The sequence below is a fragment of the Oenanthe melanoleuca genome, chromosome 2 (assembly GCF_029582105.1).
Source record: "Oenanthe melanoleuca isolate GR-GAL-2019-014 chromosome 2, OMel1.0, whole genome shotgun sequence".
Classification (NCBI taxonomy): Eukaryota; Metazoa; Chordata; class Aves; order Passeriformes; family Muscicapidae; genus Oenanthe; species Oenanthe melanoleuca.
Genome location: NC_079335.1, coordinates 39,385,118 through 39,400,558, shown reverse-complemented (window position 1 = coordinate 39,400,558; position 15,441 = coordinate 39,385,118). Strand labels below are relative to the sequence as shown.

The following is a 15,441-nucleotide window of genomic DNA, read 5'->3' as shown; positions in this document are numbered from 1 at the left end:
GAAGATTAAAAAGAGCTTAATAACACAGAAAAGTCAGCAGTAAACTCATCTCTTACTCAAAAGATTTTTAAGAAACAATGTCTAGTCCTGTGTCCCTAATAAAGTCCCTTATACTTGTAATGATTAATTAATCACAGTGCTTGGGCAGCAGTGGAATAGAATATTCCAGTTGGAAGGGACCTACAATGAGCATCCAATTCAACTTCCTCTCTCTTACCAAGCTTCAGAAATATTATGGATGCATTTAGAAGTTAAGGAACAAGCAATGGCAAGTGAAGCTTTATTTATTTGCTGCTACACATACCAATATTAATTCAGTTCAGTATTTGAAACATTGAAATGAGTAGCATTCTTATTTTCCAAGTACCCTTTAAACAAAAACAAAACAAAAAAACAAACAAACAAAAAAAGTTGAAAAGGAGAAGCTGAAAAGGTTAAAAAGGCAAAGTGCAATGGCAACATCAGAATCAGGGAGTAAGCTTACTTCAATTAACCAAGCTATACAAAATCAAAGCTAACAGGCAATGCTTAATTACAATGCCCTCATATTATCAGCCAATTAAGAGGCAAAAATGCTTTTCCACTCATCCAGTGATTACATGGAAAACTTTTACTTGCTTTTACCATCCAATTAATTTTATTGCTCTATTATTCACAAGACAATTAGATGATCAAATTATTCTCCTGGCTTCTTTTTTCTGATCATCAAGAGTAATGTTTTTTTCAATACCACAGACCTTTCAATAAAGCCCAATGAGTTAAGCCCAAGTTTTTAATTTATGAAATCATATAGAAATTAAATAAACCCAAAGATACGACTACATACACAAAAGGATGGAGGCCAGGAGTCGAGTCCTCTAAACAAACGATTCCTTAGAAAAGACTTCCCTATAAAAAACCCAAACAAGCAACTTAAAGGAAGAAATGTAACATCAAGAGAAATCAACTAAAGCTACTGCAGTTTAATGGCTGAACTACACATGGAAGCATTACTATTTATATTGATGACTACATAAAATAGCAAATGACCACAGAACATCAGGCAAAACCCACCATTCAAGCAGAACTCCTTTCACTGAAGCATCTTTTTGCTTAACAGTCACACAGGCGAAAGCCTCAGCTTATTTTCAAAATTTTCACTAATCTTACTCATCTTCTTTCCAAGAAAATTTGGTAAACTTTGACTCAATTGTCTTATTTTAGCTGTTCATTCAGAACATAAATTACAGACTTTGTAGAAAAAGTAATCAAAATTCTTTTAGTAGAGTCTTTTATTTTAATTATTTTTTAAAAAATTCTGGTGAATGTCTTTAGACATGGGTATTAATTCTGGCATTCTTCTGGAGTAGTACAGAGGAAGTCATAGCAGTACCCAAACATTCAGTAACAGTTTTAGAAGTGTTATTTAAAAGAACAATAAAGCTCACAAGGCATGTTTAAGCACAAACTGCATTCAAACATGATAATGACGAACAACATCTTTTACAACCACTAATCACAACTTTCACATTATTTTGGATAATCTATATGAAACAGTTAATTGATTTGATTAACAGAAAAGTTTTTCTCTGCAATAGGACCAGCATGCACTTCCTATTTAAGTAAAAGAAAATTTTCAGATATTGAAATTTAGAATATGATAAAAATTATTTTAACTATAGAGACATGCTATATATTTTAACACAATTTACTTCACAGAAGAAAAATTACTTACTAAAGAGTTTACCAAAAGATTCCCTTTTTGCCTTTTCAGCTTCATATAGATGTTTCCCATCTTTTATTAAAGCACCTGCCCACTGTGAAAGCAGAAAATATGTAGTTAATTGTTAATTTATATACTGATAGAAAGGTTTAGTCTCAAAGTTTTGTTTACTTACCTCCCTGTAGTGTTTTATGAACATTTTTCTCCTCACAACCTCAACAACAGCTAAACAGTACATCTGAGGAACAGTGCTGAGAGCCTCTACAACTTTGACCCTTTCTAGGAGCTCTGTTACAAGACGAAGCAATGCTTGTAGTTTCTCTCCATCTTGGTCAGCATGAAGCATTACAAAACAACACCATCTGCAAAAGCAGGTTAGACTTCAGAATATCACATCTTAGCGTTTTTTTTCCATTTAAATTAGATCAGCAACACGTCTGGATGAAATGAACAGTAACATTTCACACGGGACAACAACAGGCTAACTGAAAGTACCAAGCTATTCAGAATTAAGTAGTCACCTGGTAGTTTCCTATTAATTTCTCACAATAGAATATCCACATTGGTGATCAAAAATGAACATCTGTCACCATTTTCAGTTAAGACATTGTTTTTAACAGGTTCTTAGCATAAATAACCTTTGTAGTAGTAATAATGCAACTTTCTCCAGTAGAATTAAAAAAGAACCTGATACATCCTGAGCAAAAAAGTCACAACTTTTTGTTTGTATTAAAAATACTTATTGAAAAGCTTTAGCAAGAGGTATTAAAGATTGGAATGCTGTCGAAGAAATAAGAACACAACACTGGGTAATAAGTTCACACAACGTACTCATGCACTACAAGTAACAGTCCCTGTACCAAATCCTCAGGTCTTGCAACCACATCTTCAATTCCCTTAATCATACAATCAACAGAAAAATTTCAAGCACAGACATCAGTATAATTAAACCACAGGATAGCTACTGAGAAGGTGACCAACTGGTGTGCTTGAGAAGAAACATTACAGCAACTTCACCACCAGAGAAGTCTTAAGGCATATCCCACAAGTAATAAAAACCATTAAATTACTTTTATTAAATTGAAGAATTGAAGAAAAAGTGAAACAGCAAATACAAACAAGTCAACATTAAGCAGTCAAAAATATATACTAACAGAGAGCAATGAGGAATATGTACTAACAGAGACTACAAGATATGCACTCTTGATATTTTCATAGTAACCATTTCCTTAGGACACACATTCCTTAAACAGCATTGCTGCAAGTGGCAGTAATATGAAGTCAAAGTTTTAACTTACTTCAGTCTGACTTGCAGATTATTTGCAAGCTCCTGTTTGGCAGTGGTACATTTCTGTTTAATATCTAACAGTTTTCTGTGATTAGTTAACATAATCATCAGCTGATTTGCATGACTCAAACACAAATCAGGCAGCACAGAAGGATCTTTCAAGTTCTCAGCTCTCTTCTGATTAGCCAAAAATCCCTAGAGGAAGAGAGACATTTGTTACATAAGCTTTGTGACAATCAAAAAGTGTGAAAGTGATACATCTTCTCTAAGAATGCAACAATTTTAACAAACTTACTGTAACCATTGAGAAGTATAAGAGAATGATACACAAAGAAAGCAAGTATCAAAGTTGCTTTCTTTCCACTCTGTCGTCTTGTCCAAACCAATCTCTTCCATATTTCACTCCCAATTAGTTACCAACACAACCATAATAGAACTTTACACAACTACCCAACATCAGTGAAAACAACAAAACTTAATGCAGCAGAAACATAATTTTACTAGGATGGAAGAGATCAACCATCATTTTAACTTCTGCTAACAACAATTTTAACTTCTGGCATTTGAAAGATTTAACACCAATTTAGAACATGTTCAATACTATAGTGGGCTAAAGAATTTGTATTTCCTGCCTAAAAAAATTCACACATGAAACTAATTCTTCCCAAGAGCCACACATCTTATTTGCATGCAGAATGCACCCTTACATCACAAGTGAAGGAAGAGACAACTTATAAAAAGAAATGAATGGCAAGGATGAAGATTTGAACATTTAAGTCTCTGCCAAGTCTTGAAAAGGTACAAATTCTAAATTTACAGTAGCATTTAAACAAGGTGACAAAGTCTTTTTCCAACTGACTGCTAGGCTTCTCACTCCAAAGTGGGACTTGTAAACTTGAGGTAGGCTCTTCATCCAAGTGAAGAAGGAAAAAATAGCTAAAAGCACCATGCACAATTCAAGGCAACCAAGCAAAGGGATGGGAAGACTAGCTTAGCCATCACACTAAACTCACTTGGGCTTAGCACTAGCCTACAATATTAACACCACAAGACTGAGATTTAGCACAAACTTCTTCCTAAATTTACTCACTGAACTTATCTGGAGACAGGTTCCACTTTTAAACAATGCTGCCAGAAATACTGGTTGTATCCACCTTCACATACCAGACCAGAGGCAATAGGGAGCATGGTCCTCCACAACTCAGCCCAGCACTGTCCTCCTCAAAGGGGGCCTCTAATCCCCCTCAAAATAGGGAGGCAAGATTGTTCACTTATTCCTACTAATAATCAGTATCCAAGCAGCAGTAAGAAACTCGTGCCTTTTTTCAGAGTCCCAGCTCCAAGGTCATGGTAAAAATCTGAACATCATATATTGCCACATAGATAGTTCTTTACTTTCAGTAGCAAACAAGACATTAAAGGACAATCCTGAATATCTGAATAAGGACAATCCTAATTAACTGAAGCTCATTACAGAAGCTGTATTTAATAAAATAACTTTCATATTATACTGAAATTTTTTTTAAAATAGGAGCTACATATTTTACATTTAAAAGAGTCTTTAACTAAATTTCTTATCACTTAAAATGACACTGTCCAATGAATACATAATACTTTTTCTCCTTACTAGTACACTGATGATGAACCATTAGCCTATTCCTTGATCCTGTATCATTGAGTGAAATTATGAAGGACTCAGTACTTCCCTTCAAAATTAAAATGGAGTAAGAGTTAAGTAGATTGATACCTCTAACTAAAGTTCTGATTTTCTAGCTGTAGCTTTAAAACATGTAAAAACATAACAAGGTGTAAAAACCGCCAATATTTAAATGCCAAATTATTATGAAATAGCACCTTATTGATCAGCCACAGTGTGACATATTGAAAACTATCTTGCATAAAGACATGCAATTGGTTCATTTTAATTTTACAATGCACACACAAATCAAAAACCTACCATATTCCAATGCTGAACACACAATTGTGTATTACCTGAGCAAGTTCTTTTTGTTCATTCACCAGTCTGCTGCAGCTTGCTATCATCTGGTCCAATGCATAGAGTCTATCCTCAAGACCTTTAATAGCCTTCATGTTCTGATTATCTAGTTTGGCGATAGTTTGGCGACATTCTGCCAGAAAGGGTTGGATGATCCTTGGATCAAGCTAAAAAAGAAAATTATTAGTAGCTGACACACTAAAAGGTGATTTTAGTTAGTTAAATAAGGGGTTTTAACCTCAATTTTTTTTTTTAATCTAATGTATGACTACATCTATCATCTGTTTCAGAATTCTCAGTAATTCTATACCACAGTATGAATTTTTCTGAAGTATTACAACCAGACCACAGCAATTTGGATCCCTATAAAGGGACACTAGTTGAGGGGACAAGTCAAGGTGCAGGAGGAAGAGGCACTTTCTAGCTAATGGACACTCTGACCTGTGACAGAGTCCATAAAACTACAACCAAAACCAATCATGAATGTGGCTCGATGGAAAGTGCAGAAGGCAAGGTAGTGAGAAAAACCTGCAAGAACCATCAGTCCTTTCCCACTAAGGAAGGAGTGTTGCTTAAAAAGCAGGTAATTTCTAAGCAACTGGAAAAGACCCCATGGAAAAATAGTTTATTTGTCATACTTTTAGCTAGAGAGTTTTCTTCCTAACAGAAACACATTTTAAAAGTTATTTCATAGTATTTCTTCACACATCATTATTCAGAAAAAAAGATATATTTGAAACATTAAGGGTCTACCAATGTCCACAGATATTAAGGGTGACTCTTCATGCTCCACTGTAAGAGCAGTAAATTAGAGTTCTAGAAACAATGTAGGTAACTGTTGCCTCTTATGAAGGTCAGAGTTTAGTGTAAACCTGAAATGTATCAGTAAAGAACATAATAAAAACCATTAGGTGATAGCAGAAGATTAACAAATTTGCCCAAATTTATCCAAAAAGCTTATGGTATGCTATCTCTTTCAAGGAATCCAGTGAAAAGGATGCTATTTGTGAGGTCACACTGGCTGTCACAGCACTGGCTTCTTCCATCAATATGCCAGGTTTATGCCACTTAAAGGGCACACAAATCAACCACCATCCTCAAATAAAAAAGCATTTGACTCAATAGTAACATAAGTAAAAGTGCATTTTCCCCTCAATGTACTATTTGACTAAGTTTTCACACACAGCACTTCATTCTGGAAACAACCTTTGGTGGGGGGGGGTAGAGAGAGGAATTTGGAGACGAGAAACATTAAAAATTAAGGAGCAACTATAAAGAATAAGTCTCCCATTTACTTCAGAAACAAACAAATAAACTAATCAAAACAAAACCAACCAAAAACTTCATGGGAAAGTAACAAAGCCTAGTAATTAACCCAGAACTCCTTACAATAAACAAACAGTGCTGCTATTAATGTGACAAAATACATCCAAATTCTCTGAAAACAAAGGTTAACTTTTCGTATGTGATTATCTTTTGAATCTCAATGTTTTCTCAAGTCACTTGTCCATCTTCAAGAAACAGAAGTATTTAACCAGACTGATTTACAGGATCATCTTCACTGCCATCCTGTTCTGCATTACTCCCTACAGCATCCTGAATTAGTCCACTGCAGCATCCAGAAGAGTTTCTTAACAAACAAAATACTAAGAAACAATATGGTGGGTTTTTTCTATTTTAACCTTCTTGAACTAATGGTGTTTTATCTCTTTTTACAATGAATGAGAATTTCTTTCATTCTTTTCCTACCTATTTCCTCCATCCACTATTTTCATCCCACCTTTAACATAATTGCATCTGTAGGATTCAGCTCTACTTTGACTGGTAGGTAATATTGCTCTTTTCACCTTTTAAAAGCATCTTCCATTTCCAGCCTCTTATTTAAGTGGCTGCAACAGCACTTAACAAAAAGCTCTGGTTAGCTCCTACTTACCCAGTGCTTTTACTGCAGGCAAGGTTTATGCAATTAGAAGTACCATTTTGTAGAAACATTCAGAGGTTAAAATTATCAGAAACTTAGCAAGACTCTCTGCAACACCAGTTATGTCAAAACTACCAGTACCAAATGCATAAAGCTCTTACTCTGGTGCTTTAAGCTTTCAGGAAAATCTTACCTGAATTCAGATTTTAAAATAAGAACTGCAATCACAAACCATTTGTATGGTTCGTATTTCCAAGAAGAAAGAGGCAAAGTGAGAATGCAGGCAAAACAAATTTTAAAAGTTGCTGTCATTTTATTCTATTATTTTATTTTTTTTATATTAAAGTGTCATCTCAAATGAATATTAAAAGAAAAATAATACTGATTTTCTTTCTTTTTTCAGCTGCAGGCCACTTCTTTACTCAATTAATGCTAAATCAATGGTGAGCAAAGATTTAATCTTTTGTCTGTGCTGCTATCAAAACAGAGTAAATTAATGTTTTCCTAAGGAGAATCAGGAATGCATTACTTCAAAGCTTTGGAGTTTTTTTGTGAACTAAAGTGGATGAGGACTGATCAATCACAACTGCTCGGGTGGTGGCCAGAATACTCTGACTGAAGCACTTTCCCTACCTGCCAATTTTGCTTATGCCAAGAATACAAAAAGAAACTGCATTTTTTGCAGATTCAAACACAACTTTTTGCTATAAAAATTGACTGCAGTTACAAAACAATTACAATAGTCAAAAAAAAAAAAGGATTTCTGCCTAATCTTAGACGAGACAGAAAAGACAAGTATAAGACAGCACCTCTAAAACATGTGATATATGTCAGATAAAACTACAAGCTAATCAAAAGAGAGAGTATATACTCAAGCAAAGTATTGCATTTTTGTGTCTTTTGGACCTCTATAATTTATTTGGAAGCAATTGTTTAATGTCTACCTCTTCAAATACTGATTTTTAAAACATATATTCGTGTTCTGTACATAGAAATGGAATTTCTTGTCTCACAACCCATCTAGTGGGTTCTGTTACTCTCGTTTTCAAATAGTAGAAAGTACTTTATAGTGTTACTAAACAAACAGGACAGAGAACTGGAGAACTGTCTCAGACTTCAGCCAATAGGGCATCTTCACAAAGACTTTTTTACTAAGACAAAATCAATTCTTGTTTTTGATAAAATAAAAAAAAAAAAACTTGTCATGTTTAATCTTCTCCTTAGTCTTTTCTGCACTACTAACATCTTAGACCTTAAAATTAAGCCAAATACTCCAATTAATTTAAGACAGAATCAAAGTATCAATGTAGCAATCACACCATGATACTCCCTAGAACAGATGGGTTTTAGAACTCACTGATTCAGTCTTCCAGTCCTACCTTATAGAAAAAATAAAGTGTCAAAGACAATAGAAATTGTTTTCTTTGTTCAAGGTATGTTGTGTTGCAATAGTATATTATGCCTATGCAAACAAGGCTAGACAATGTAAGAAATATCAGCCACAGTAAAAGCAAAGAGAGGACAACTATAGGCTAAAGAATTTTAAAGGGTTATAATGCTCACTGATTAAAATACTAATTTTGAAAGCAAAGGGAGCACTGCTGTATTCTTCCAGCAGCAGAAATATAAACTGACTGATTGGGCCCTTCTGATTGGCCCCTCTGTATAAGTTAATAAAGAATTCAGAGATACAGAATATAAATTTATCCCAATTAACCATATAATTATTTTCTATATTTTAATAAAGCTTAACTATTTTGAACTCAAATAACATTAATTTTGATCCAGGAAAATCTTTACATTTACTAAATATGTAGTTTCTATGAAATAGGCAAACAAATAATAATAACATCACTTTGCTTTTGGCATTCCAATAGAAATGGCTATTTGAAAAATAAGCAAGATAACAAGCATTCATAAAGCTATACATCTTCCCAAAGATCAAATTCTTATCATTCAAACTTATAAAACACTTTCCCCACACTAATCCCTCCAAGTCTATGCTTTGGCTTTCATTCAGAAAGTTATCTGAGAAACAAGTTACAAAAGAGCTGAGCCAGTCACTTCAAGAGCACCTGCATCTGGAAAAAATGCAATTTGGTTTTTAAAAAATTTTTCACTTACCCTGCTCATGGAATCAAAACATTTTCTGACCAGGGATTCAACATCATTAGGTCTATCTTGAACATTTATCCAGTCTAACAAAGACACATTGAAGGAAGGCTGATCCTCATCTTTCAACTCTACCGACATCTCATTGTCTTGAACAGTAGCATTTTGACCAGATTCCTTATCATCTTTTACATTTTCAGGCTCTGTGCCTTCCAAAGCTGAATGTTCAACTGACTTGCAAAATGATGCCAACATTGATTTACTGTTCACTTTAGATACATCAGGATAAAGCACCAATTCAGCAGATTTTCCATCCTCAGTTCCTTCACTTTCTGTTCCTCCATGTTCAGGTGAAGATTCCAGTCTTCCTAAACACTCTCTGTAACTATGTCTTGTTAGGCACTCCAGCAGAGGTATCTTGGCCATGATAGAAACAGCAGAACCCAAGCTTTTTGAGAAAGTGAAAAGAAAAAACCCATCAGTATCTAAAAGCCAACATGTCACAAAATCCTAGATAAAAATCACCCACAATATGAACTGCTATTCATTTTAGAATTGAAGTAGATATTTTGCAACTACTCTTTATAACTTCTGTGCTGAGTATCAACATCATGGAAGGACAGCTAAAGAAGTCAGAGTTTTTGCTCTTCTACTGCTGAATATGACATCTTCTACACTTCTAAGCTTACACTGAATGGAAAAAAAGGACAGTTTGATAAACTGAGAGACACACACTTACTTCTTTGTTTAAACACACAACTAGGACTTATGTTTTCTATCTGCATGGATATCAACACTTATTATCAGGACTATGAGTGTCCTGACTGACCACTTTTGCAGGGTTTGAATAGTTTCTATTTGAGCTATGAAGCTCAACTGTTTTTTAAAAACACAAAACATATTTATGGCTTATTTTTTACAGGATACAATATCCATTTATATTCTGTTAAGCAAGGCACTCCTTGAAATACCACAATACTACAGTGGCTACAAAGATATAAAATATTTTCTTTGAAGTAACAGCCAGAGTTTAAAGGACACAAGTACAGATACATGCACACACATTTTATATATAAATATATACACACACATATATATATATATATATATTTACATACATGTTTCCCAACCCTTTCAGAGGTATACAAATTCACTCAAACTTTGTGTTATGACTTCATACTTTCAACACAGATTGTAATCCTAAAGATCAGTTCAAGTTACTAAAAACCAATTAATCCAAAAGTGTAAACAGATACTTAAAAATGTTAATGTGTAAATTTGTTATCCAGCTTTTTGTAGTGCACACATGGAATGACTCCAGCTCCTAAGCAGCTGTTCATTAATGAGCTACTCTTTCATATAATTCAATACAGGTTTCTTTGTGCTGACAAATACAAGGAAAAATACTAGTTCCAAAAAGTCATTAGCATAGAATGAAAAAAATGTTCTCCATGACACATAATCAAACAAATACATGATTGTTTAATCAGAATAAGCACCAGACATAAAACATTCAAAAAAACTAAGTTTAAAATAGAGTAAATCTGGAGATTGAGAATGAATTTAATAGCAAACCTACTGTGTAAGTTTCAATTTGATATCATCTATGGACTGCAAATAGCTTGAATACACATTTTCAAACTTGTAAAGCAGCTTTTGGTAAGAGTATGTACAATCTTCCAAGTTGGCCATTATGGCAGCCCAGCCTTGATGCTGAAGATGTTCATCATGTACAAGACCTTCACAAAAGGAGCAAAGCTTCTTGGCAACCTCATACATTTCCTGAAAAAACAATCAACAAAATACAAATCAGGCTACTGTAACTTTACTGAAGATATTAACACAAAAGTATGAAATTTAGACAGCTAAAAAGTTGTACACATTAAAACTTCATTAAAAATAACATTTTCTTAAAATTTAAGAATAAAGAAAGTTAATTAGATGACAAAAAAGTATGCATATTTACTGAGAAGTAGCTTCATAACACAGAGACAAAAATTGTAGTTCCAAAACCACCTTATAAAAGTAATTAAATACTTGCAATAGAAAAATATTCAGGGTACACACACACATGAATAATAACACTTGTACTAATAATATGATAGAAAAAACTGGCAATCAAGGTCCAATAAGGAGAACACTTTTGATGAGCCAAGCAGAAGCTCAGAACAAGACAATAAAATGCACAATCAGCCAGCAAAAAGCACAGGTGGATCAGCACAAGAAGAGATGCATGAGGAAACAGCAGGGCAAATAATTTAAGTCTTTCATTGATTAATAAACCAGATGCAACATGAGGAGCAGCAGTACAGTGTCCACAAAACTCTAAAACATATCCTGAAATTTGGCATCTGCAAACCAATGTGGAAGTTTTTCTGTTAAAGTACTGGATGACACAGAGGCATTTTACTGCCATAAGAGGATGCGACTTTACCACCCCACTTGGCAAAGTTAAAACAGATCTACATATGGCAATGACCAGATCTTAATAAAAATCTACTAACAGCAATGTTCATTGTAACAAATTCCAAAGTTTCAACTAGTAGGAAAAGAAACTATTTTAAGTTTAGGAATTCAAGAAAAAGGCTGTTCCCCTCAAAGGGCCTACTAAAATATCGAAAAGCAATTAAAAAGTCATACAATAAATCCTTCAGCTCAAAACATTACCAGTAACAGACTCCTTGGAAAATACTTCCCTGCACACATCTGTACTTTAGGTTTTAGTATCTCACCTATAAGAAAAAGGACTTTTCATTTTTTGTGGGTTGACATGCTGTTAAACCAGGACTGAACACTCTTGTGCTATCATACATGTGATGAAACCATGCATGGAAAAACAAGTTACACAAAATACAGTGAGAAAGCAGTGTTAAAAACCTAACACATTTCATGATGCATATTTCAGAATGCATTTGCTGCTGAACACATGGTTAGCAGCACATATGCACACTCAAAAAAAATCTAGGGACCAACAACACTTACATTCTGAAATAAACCACAAAACTGAACAGCATTTTGAACAAACATTTCATAATTCATACTGACAAAACCTGAAAGTTATGATCATCCTCCCTGTTTCAGAAGTCCAAGCCTTGTTTCAAGCAGCATGACAAAATTCTACTGTCCTTCAAATCACTGACAGCTAATCAGCAGATGAACAGTGAATATTCAAAATAGTTATATATACAACTCCAACAAAATCTGAAGTTATTACAGATTCCTATCACTTTGTAGTAAAGATGGTATTTCTCTTCTTGTTTTCTGAACTTTTCCTGGGCATGCGAGAATGATGATTTCTGGTTTGAAAAGAATGGTTATTTTATTTGCAGCAGGAACTCCTGCTTCTTAAGTCAAAAATCAACCAATAACACAACTGGACTGGTATCCAGACAATGGTGAAACCTGCAAGTCATTTTCTCCGGACTATTCTCAGTTTGGCTCTACAATTTAAATGTACATAAGCTGACTAATGCAAAATTGACTTGAACATCTGAACTTTTTTTTACTCTCTTAAATTCACTTTGTATATAAGATATTCAAAGGCAAATTGCACAGCATATAAAAAAGCAGAATTACTGCTTCCTCAATTATCATATTAAGAACCAACAGAACAGGCTGTTTTACCCTAAGATATACTAAAAAAAGTATACCAAGAATATGGAACTCAAAAGGTAACTGAATGTCTCTGCTGCATTCTAATGTACATCCTGGAAATGTACACAAACATTTTACTTTCAGCTCACAAAAATTATTCTCGCTCAAAGACAACCTTCCTCCAAATGAGGAGCCATACCACTCCAAACCACTACAAGACATAGCTCCAGAAGTGAGAGCAAATACAAAAACACACATGAGTTTCAAACAGTTTAAAACAACAAAAGCTACCCACAAAATCAAAACTAATCATAAAGTCTTTTTATTCAGTTCCTCCAAGTGAGTATCAACCAGGCAAAGTAAAGACTGGACGCAGCTGTTTCTTTAAAGCCCTGAGTAGAGGTTTTTGCCAGTTCTATTTTCCTTTGGACAAACTCACTTAGCAAAGCACAGCTCAAATGTTTAACACATTAAAGTATGCACTAGGCATCATATGACCAAACTTTCCACCCTGAGACATTCTTATCTTGTGGGCAATGTTTGCTTTTTCAGCTAGATCCATGTGTTCACAATAGCAGTCAAAAGTTACATGTTAGAGCTGCCGTATGAAGCTTGATTATATGTCACTTTTGATACTCCCTTCAGAACCTAAGTGTTACCAAATTAATTGTAGTTTTAACAAGCTTGTTTTCCCAGCAAAACACTTTCAAATACAAACAGAAGTTACAAGTAGAAAAAAAAAATACTCACAACTGAGATTGTTTGTTACACAACTGAAAACCAACACTGACACTCTGTATCTAAGAGTCTAACCAGTGGCAATTTACCCAAATTTAACCAAACTAAGAGCTCCAATCTCAGCAGTCTGGCTCCTAGAAAAGCAAGGGAAAACAGTATTTCCCAGAGTAGCTAATTAATATTTGTTAATTTTTCAGAAACCTTGCAATAGAAGGACATTCTAATAAGTGTCAGAATCTGTTATATGAAAAGATACATGCCCAAAGAATATATAAAAATACCCTAATACCATCTAAATATTCAACCAGGTATTCATTGTTAGATGAGCTGCAGCTTCTTAATGTATACACAGGAGATATGGACATTAAAATAAAAATCCCCTTATGAAAGCTGTAATAAATATTGCTCCTAAAACATCTCAATCATAAGCACTAAGACATACTATGTCTCTCAGAAACAAAAGATTTTTTCCTGAGCTAACTCTGAGATCAAAATTTATTAGTTAAGTTTCTTTCAAGTAATGTTTTCAAAGTTACCCATATGCTAATAGACTACAAATGAGATTGCATAAATGAACAGACATGTTTCAGGGCACATATGCAAGGTATTACAACAGCATCCCATATTATCATCCTCTCAAAGTTATTTTTACACATGCCAAAGAAATTCTGTCTAGGTGGTGGGAGGAAAACAGGAGAATTCTGTCAGCATGGGTGAACCTGAATGCAGCCAGAGTCCACAGAAACACCATACTGCTTTTGATCTGGCTTCTTAAGCCATATCATGAAATAAGCCCATTACATTCAAATAGGAAAGAATATTACTCTGAATTCAGGAGGTTTCAAACAGATGGTTCTAAATGAAGGTCAAACAACATGGAGTAACTATTTGTCCACATGCCAGAACTGTTTCAGTCTTAGACTACACTAAGCAGATACTAGTGCATACAAGAACACTATGTCAAACAAGTATTTCATTTATTTTGTTTTAGTCAATCCTGCTTTCAAAACATGAAAGCACGCAGCAAGAAGACAAAGCAGAGAAGTTGTTTTGCTGCCTCTGGAGTATCTACATAACAGCTATTTTCTTTAAGTTAGGAAATTAAAAGCTACACAAATGTATCTTTCCTATCTTGCCATCACTTCTGAAATAAACCTTCAGGTGATGTGGCTTGTTCTTGCTACCTGCTGTCTACCTCCATATGCAACATTTCCATGAGAGATCTCAGGCTACTTTAGAAGGATCTAGACAAATTTATTTTATATAACCGCATTGCTCTATGCAAGAAAGAATTAAGCAGCTCTCTGCTAAATGAATAAAGTCTAAAAACTGAATTATATCAGGCACAGAAGTAGAGGCCTGCAATCCAACATATGTTTTAATGTTTCCCAGTAAGGTTGCCAGCTCCAGCACAGAAAATGAAGCCTGCCTACCAAGAGGCTTGCTTTTGTCATTGACTGTTCACAGACACACTCAGGTCTTACTGGCAGACACCCAGTGGCTCACAGAGCACAAAAGTTAACTTCAGTTGCCTTGTAGGGCGGCATTCATCCTACTGGGCAACAGCAGCATATCCAGAACACCAACAGCCTCACTGCACCACTGGAATGAGGACCTCAAAGAACACCACTACCAGAGCATGAGTGCCAAGACCCAGACCAATCCCCACATGCTGTTATGTTGAAGAGTAAATAAAGACATCTTCACTACTCAATTTTTCAAGAAATTCACAGGGCCACCAGAATGCATTAAATCTTTGGCTGGGTGTTGTAACAGAGTGTTTAATCGAATTATTTCCTTTGAGAATTGCAATTTAAATTTAGGTGACTCTTCTGATCATAATGAATTCTGTTTTCTAGGTTTCAACCAAAAATCAGTAGAAGCAACAAACCATGTTCTGTCTAAAGCAGAAATTAACTGGTGAAGTGTTTAGGATCAATTTCAAGACTGTCTCTGAATCCTACTGTCATAATTCTGCTTATCTGAAAATGAGGTCTGTTTGTCTTAAGTGGTCTTTGGACTTATCACTAAAGATAGCTCTCAGGAAATGCAGGGTTCTTTCCATTCTCTAACACTCTATGGCATGAGGA

General features: G+C 34.6%; 1 protein-coding gene across 3 annotated transcripts in view; it reads right to left on the bottom strand.

The window, feature by feature from the left end:
* Positions 1 to 15,441, bottom strand: part of RB1CC1 (RB1 inducible coiled-coil 1) — a 65,120-nt gene that overhangs the window by 26,358 nt on the left and 23,321 nt on the right. For all 3 annotated transcript variants that reach the window (XM_056483998.1, XM_056484000.1, XM_056483999.1), the window contains exons 6-12: positions 10,599 to 10,801; positions 9,032 to 9,467; positions 4,983 to 5,153; positions 3,001 to 3,185; positions 1,878 to 2,064; positions 1,715 to 1,796; positions 827 to 888 (exon numbers count right to left, since the gene is read on the bottom strand). In XM_056483998.1, coding sequence (XP_056339973.1) covers positions 827 to 888; positions 1,715 to 1,796; positions 1,878 to 2,064; positions 3,001 to 3,185; positions 4,983 to 5,153; positions 9,032 to 9,467; positions 10,599 to 10,801 — 1,326 coding nt within the window. The remainder of the gene's footprint in view (positions 1 to 826; positions 889 to 1,714; positions 1,797 to 1,877; positions 2,065 to 3,000; positions 3,186 to 4,982; positions 5,154 to 9,031; positions 9,468 to 10,598; positions 10,802 to 15,441) is intronic.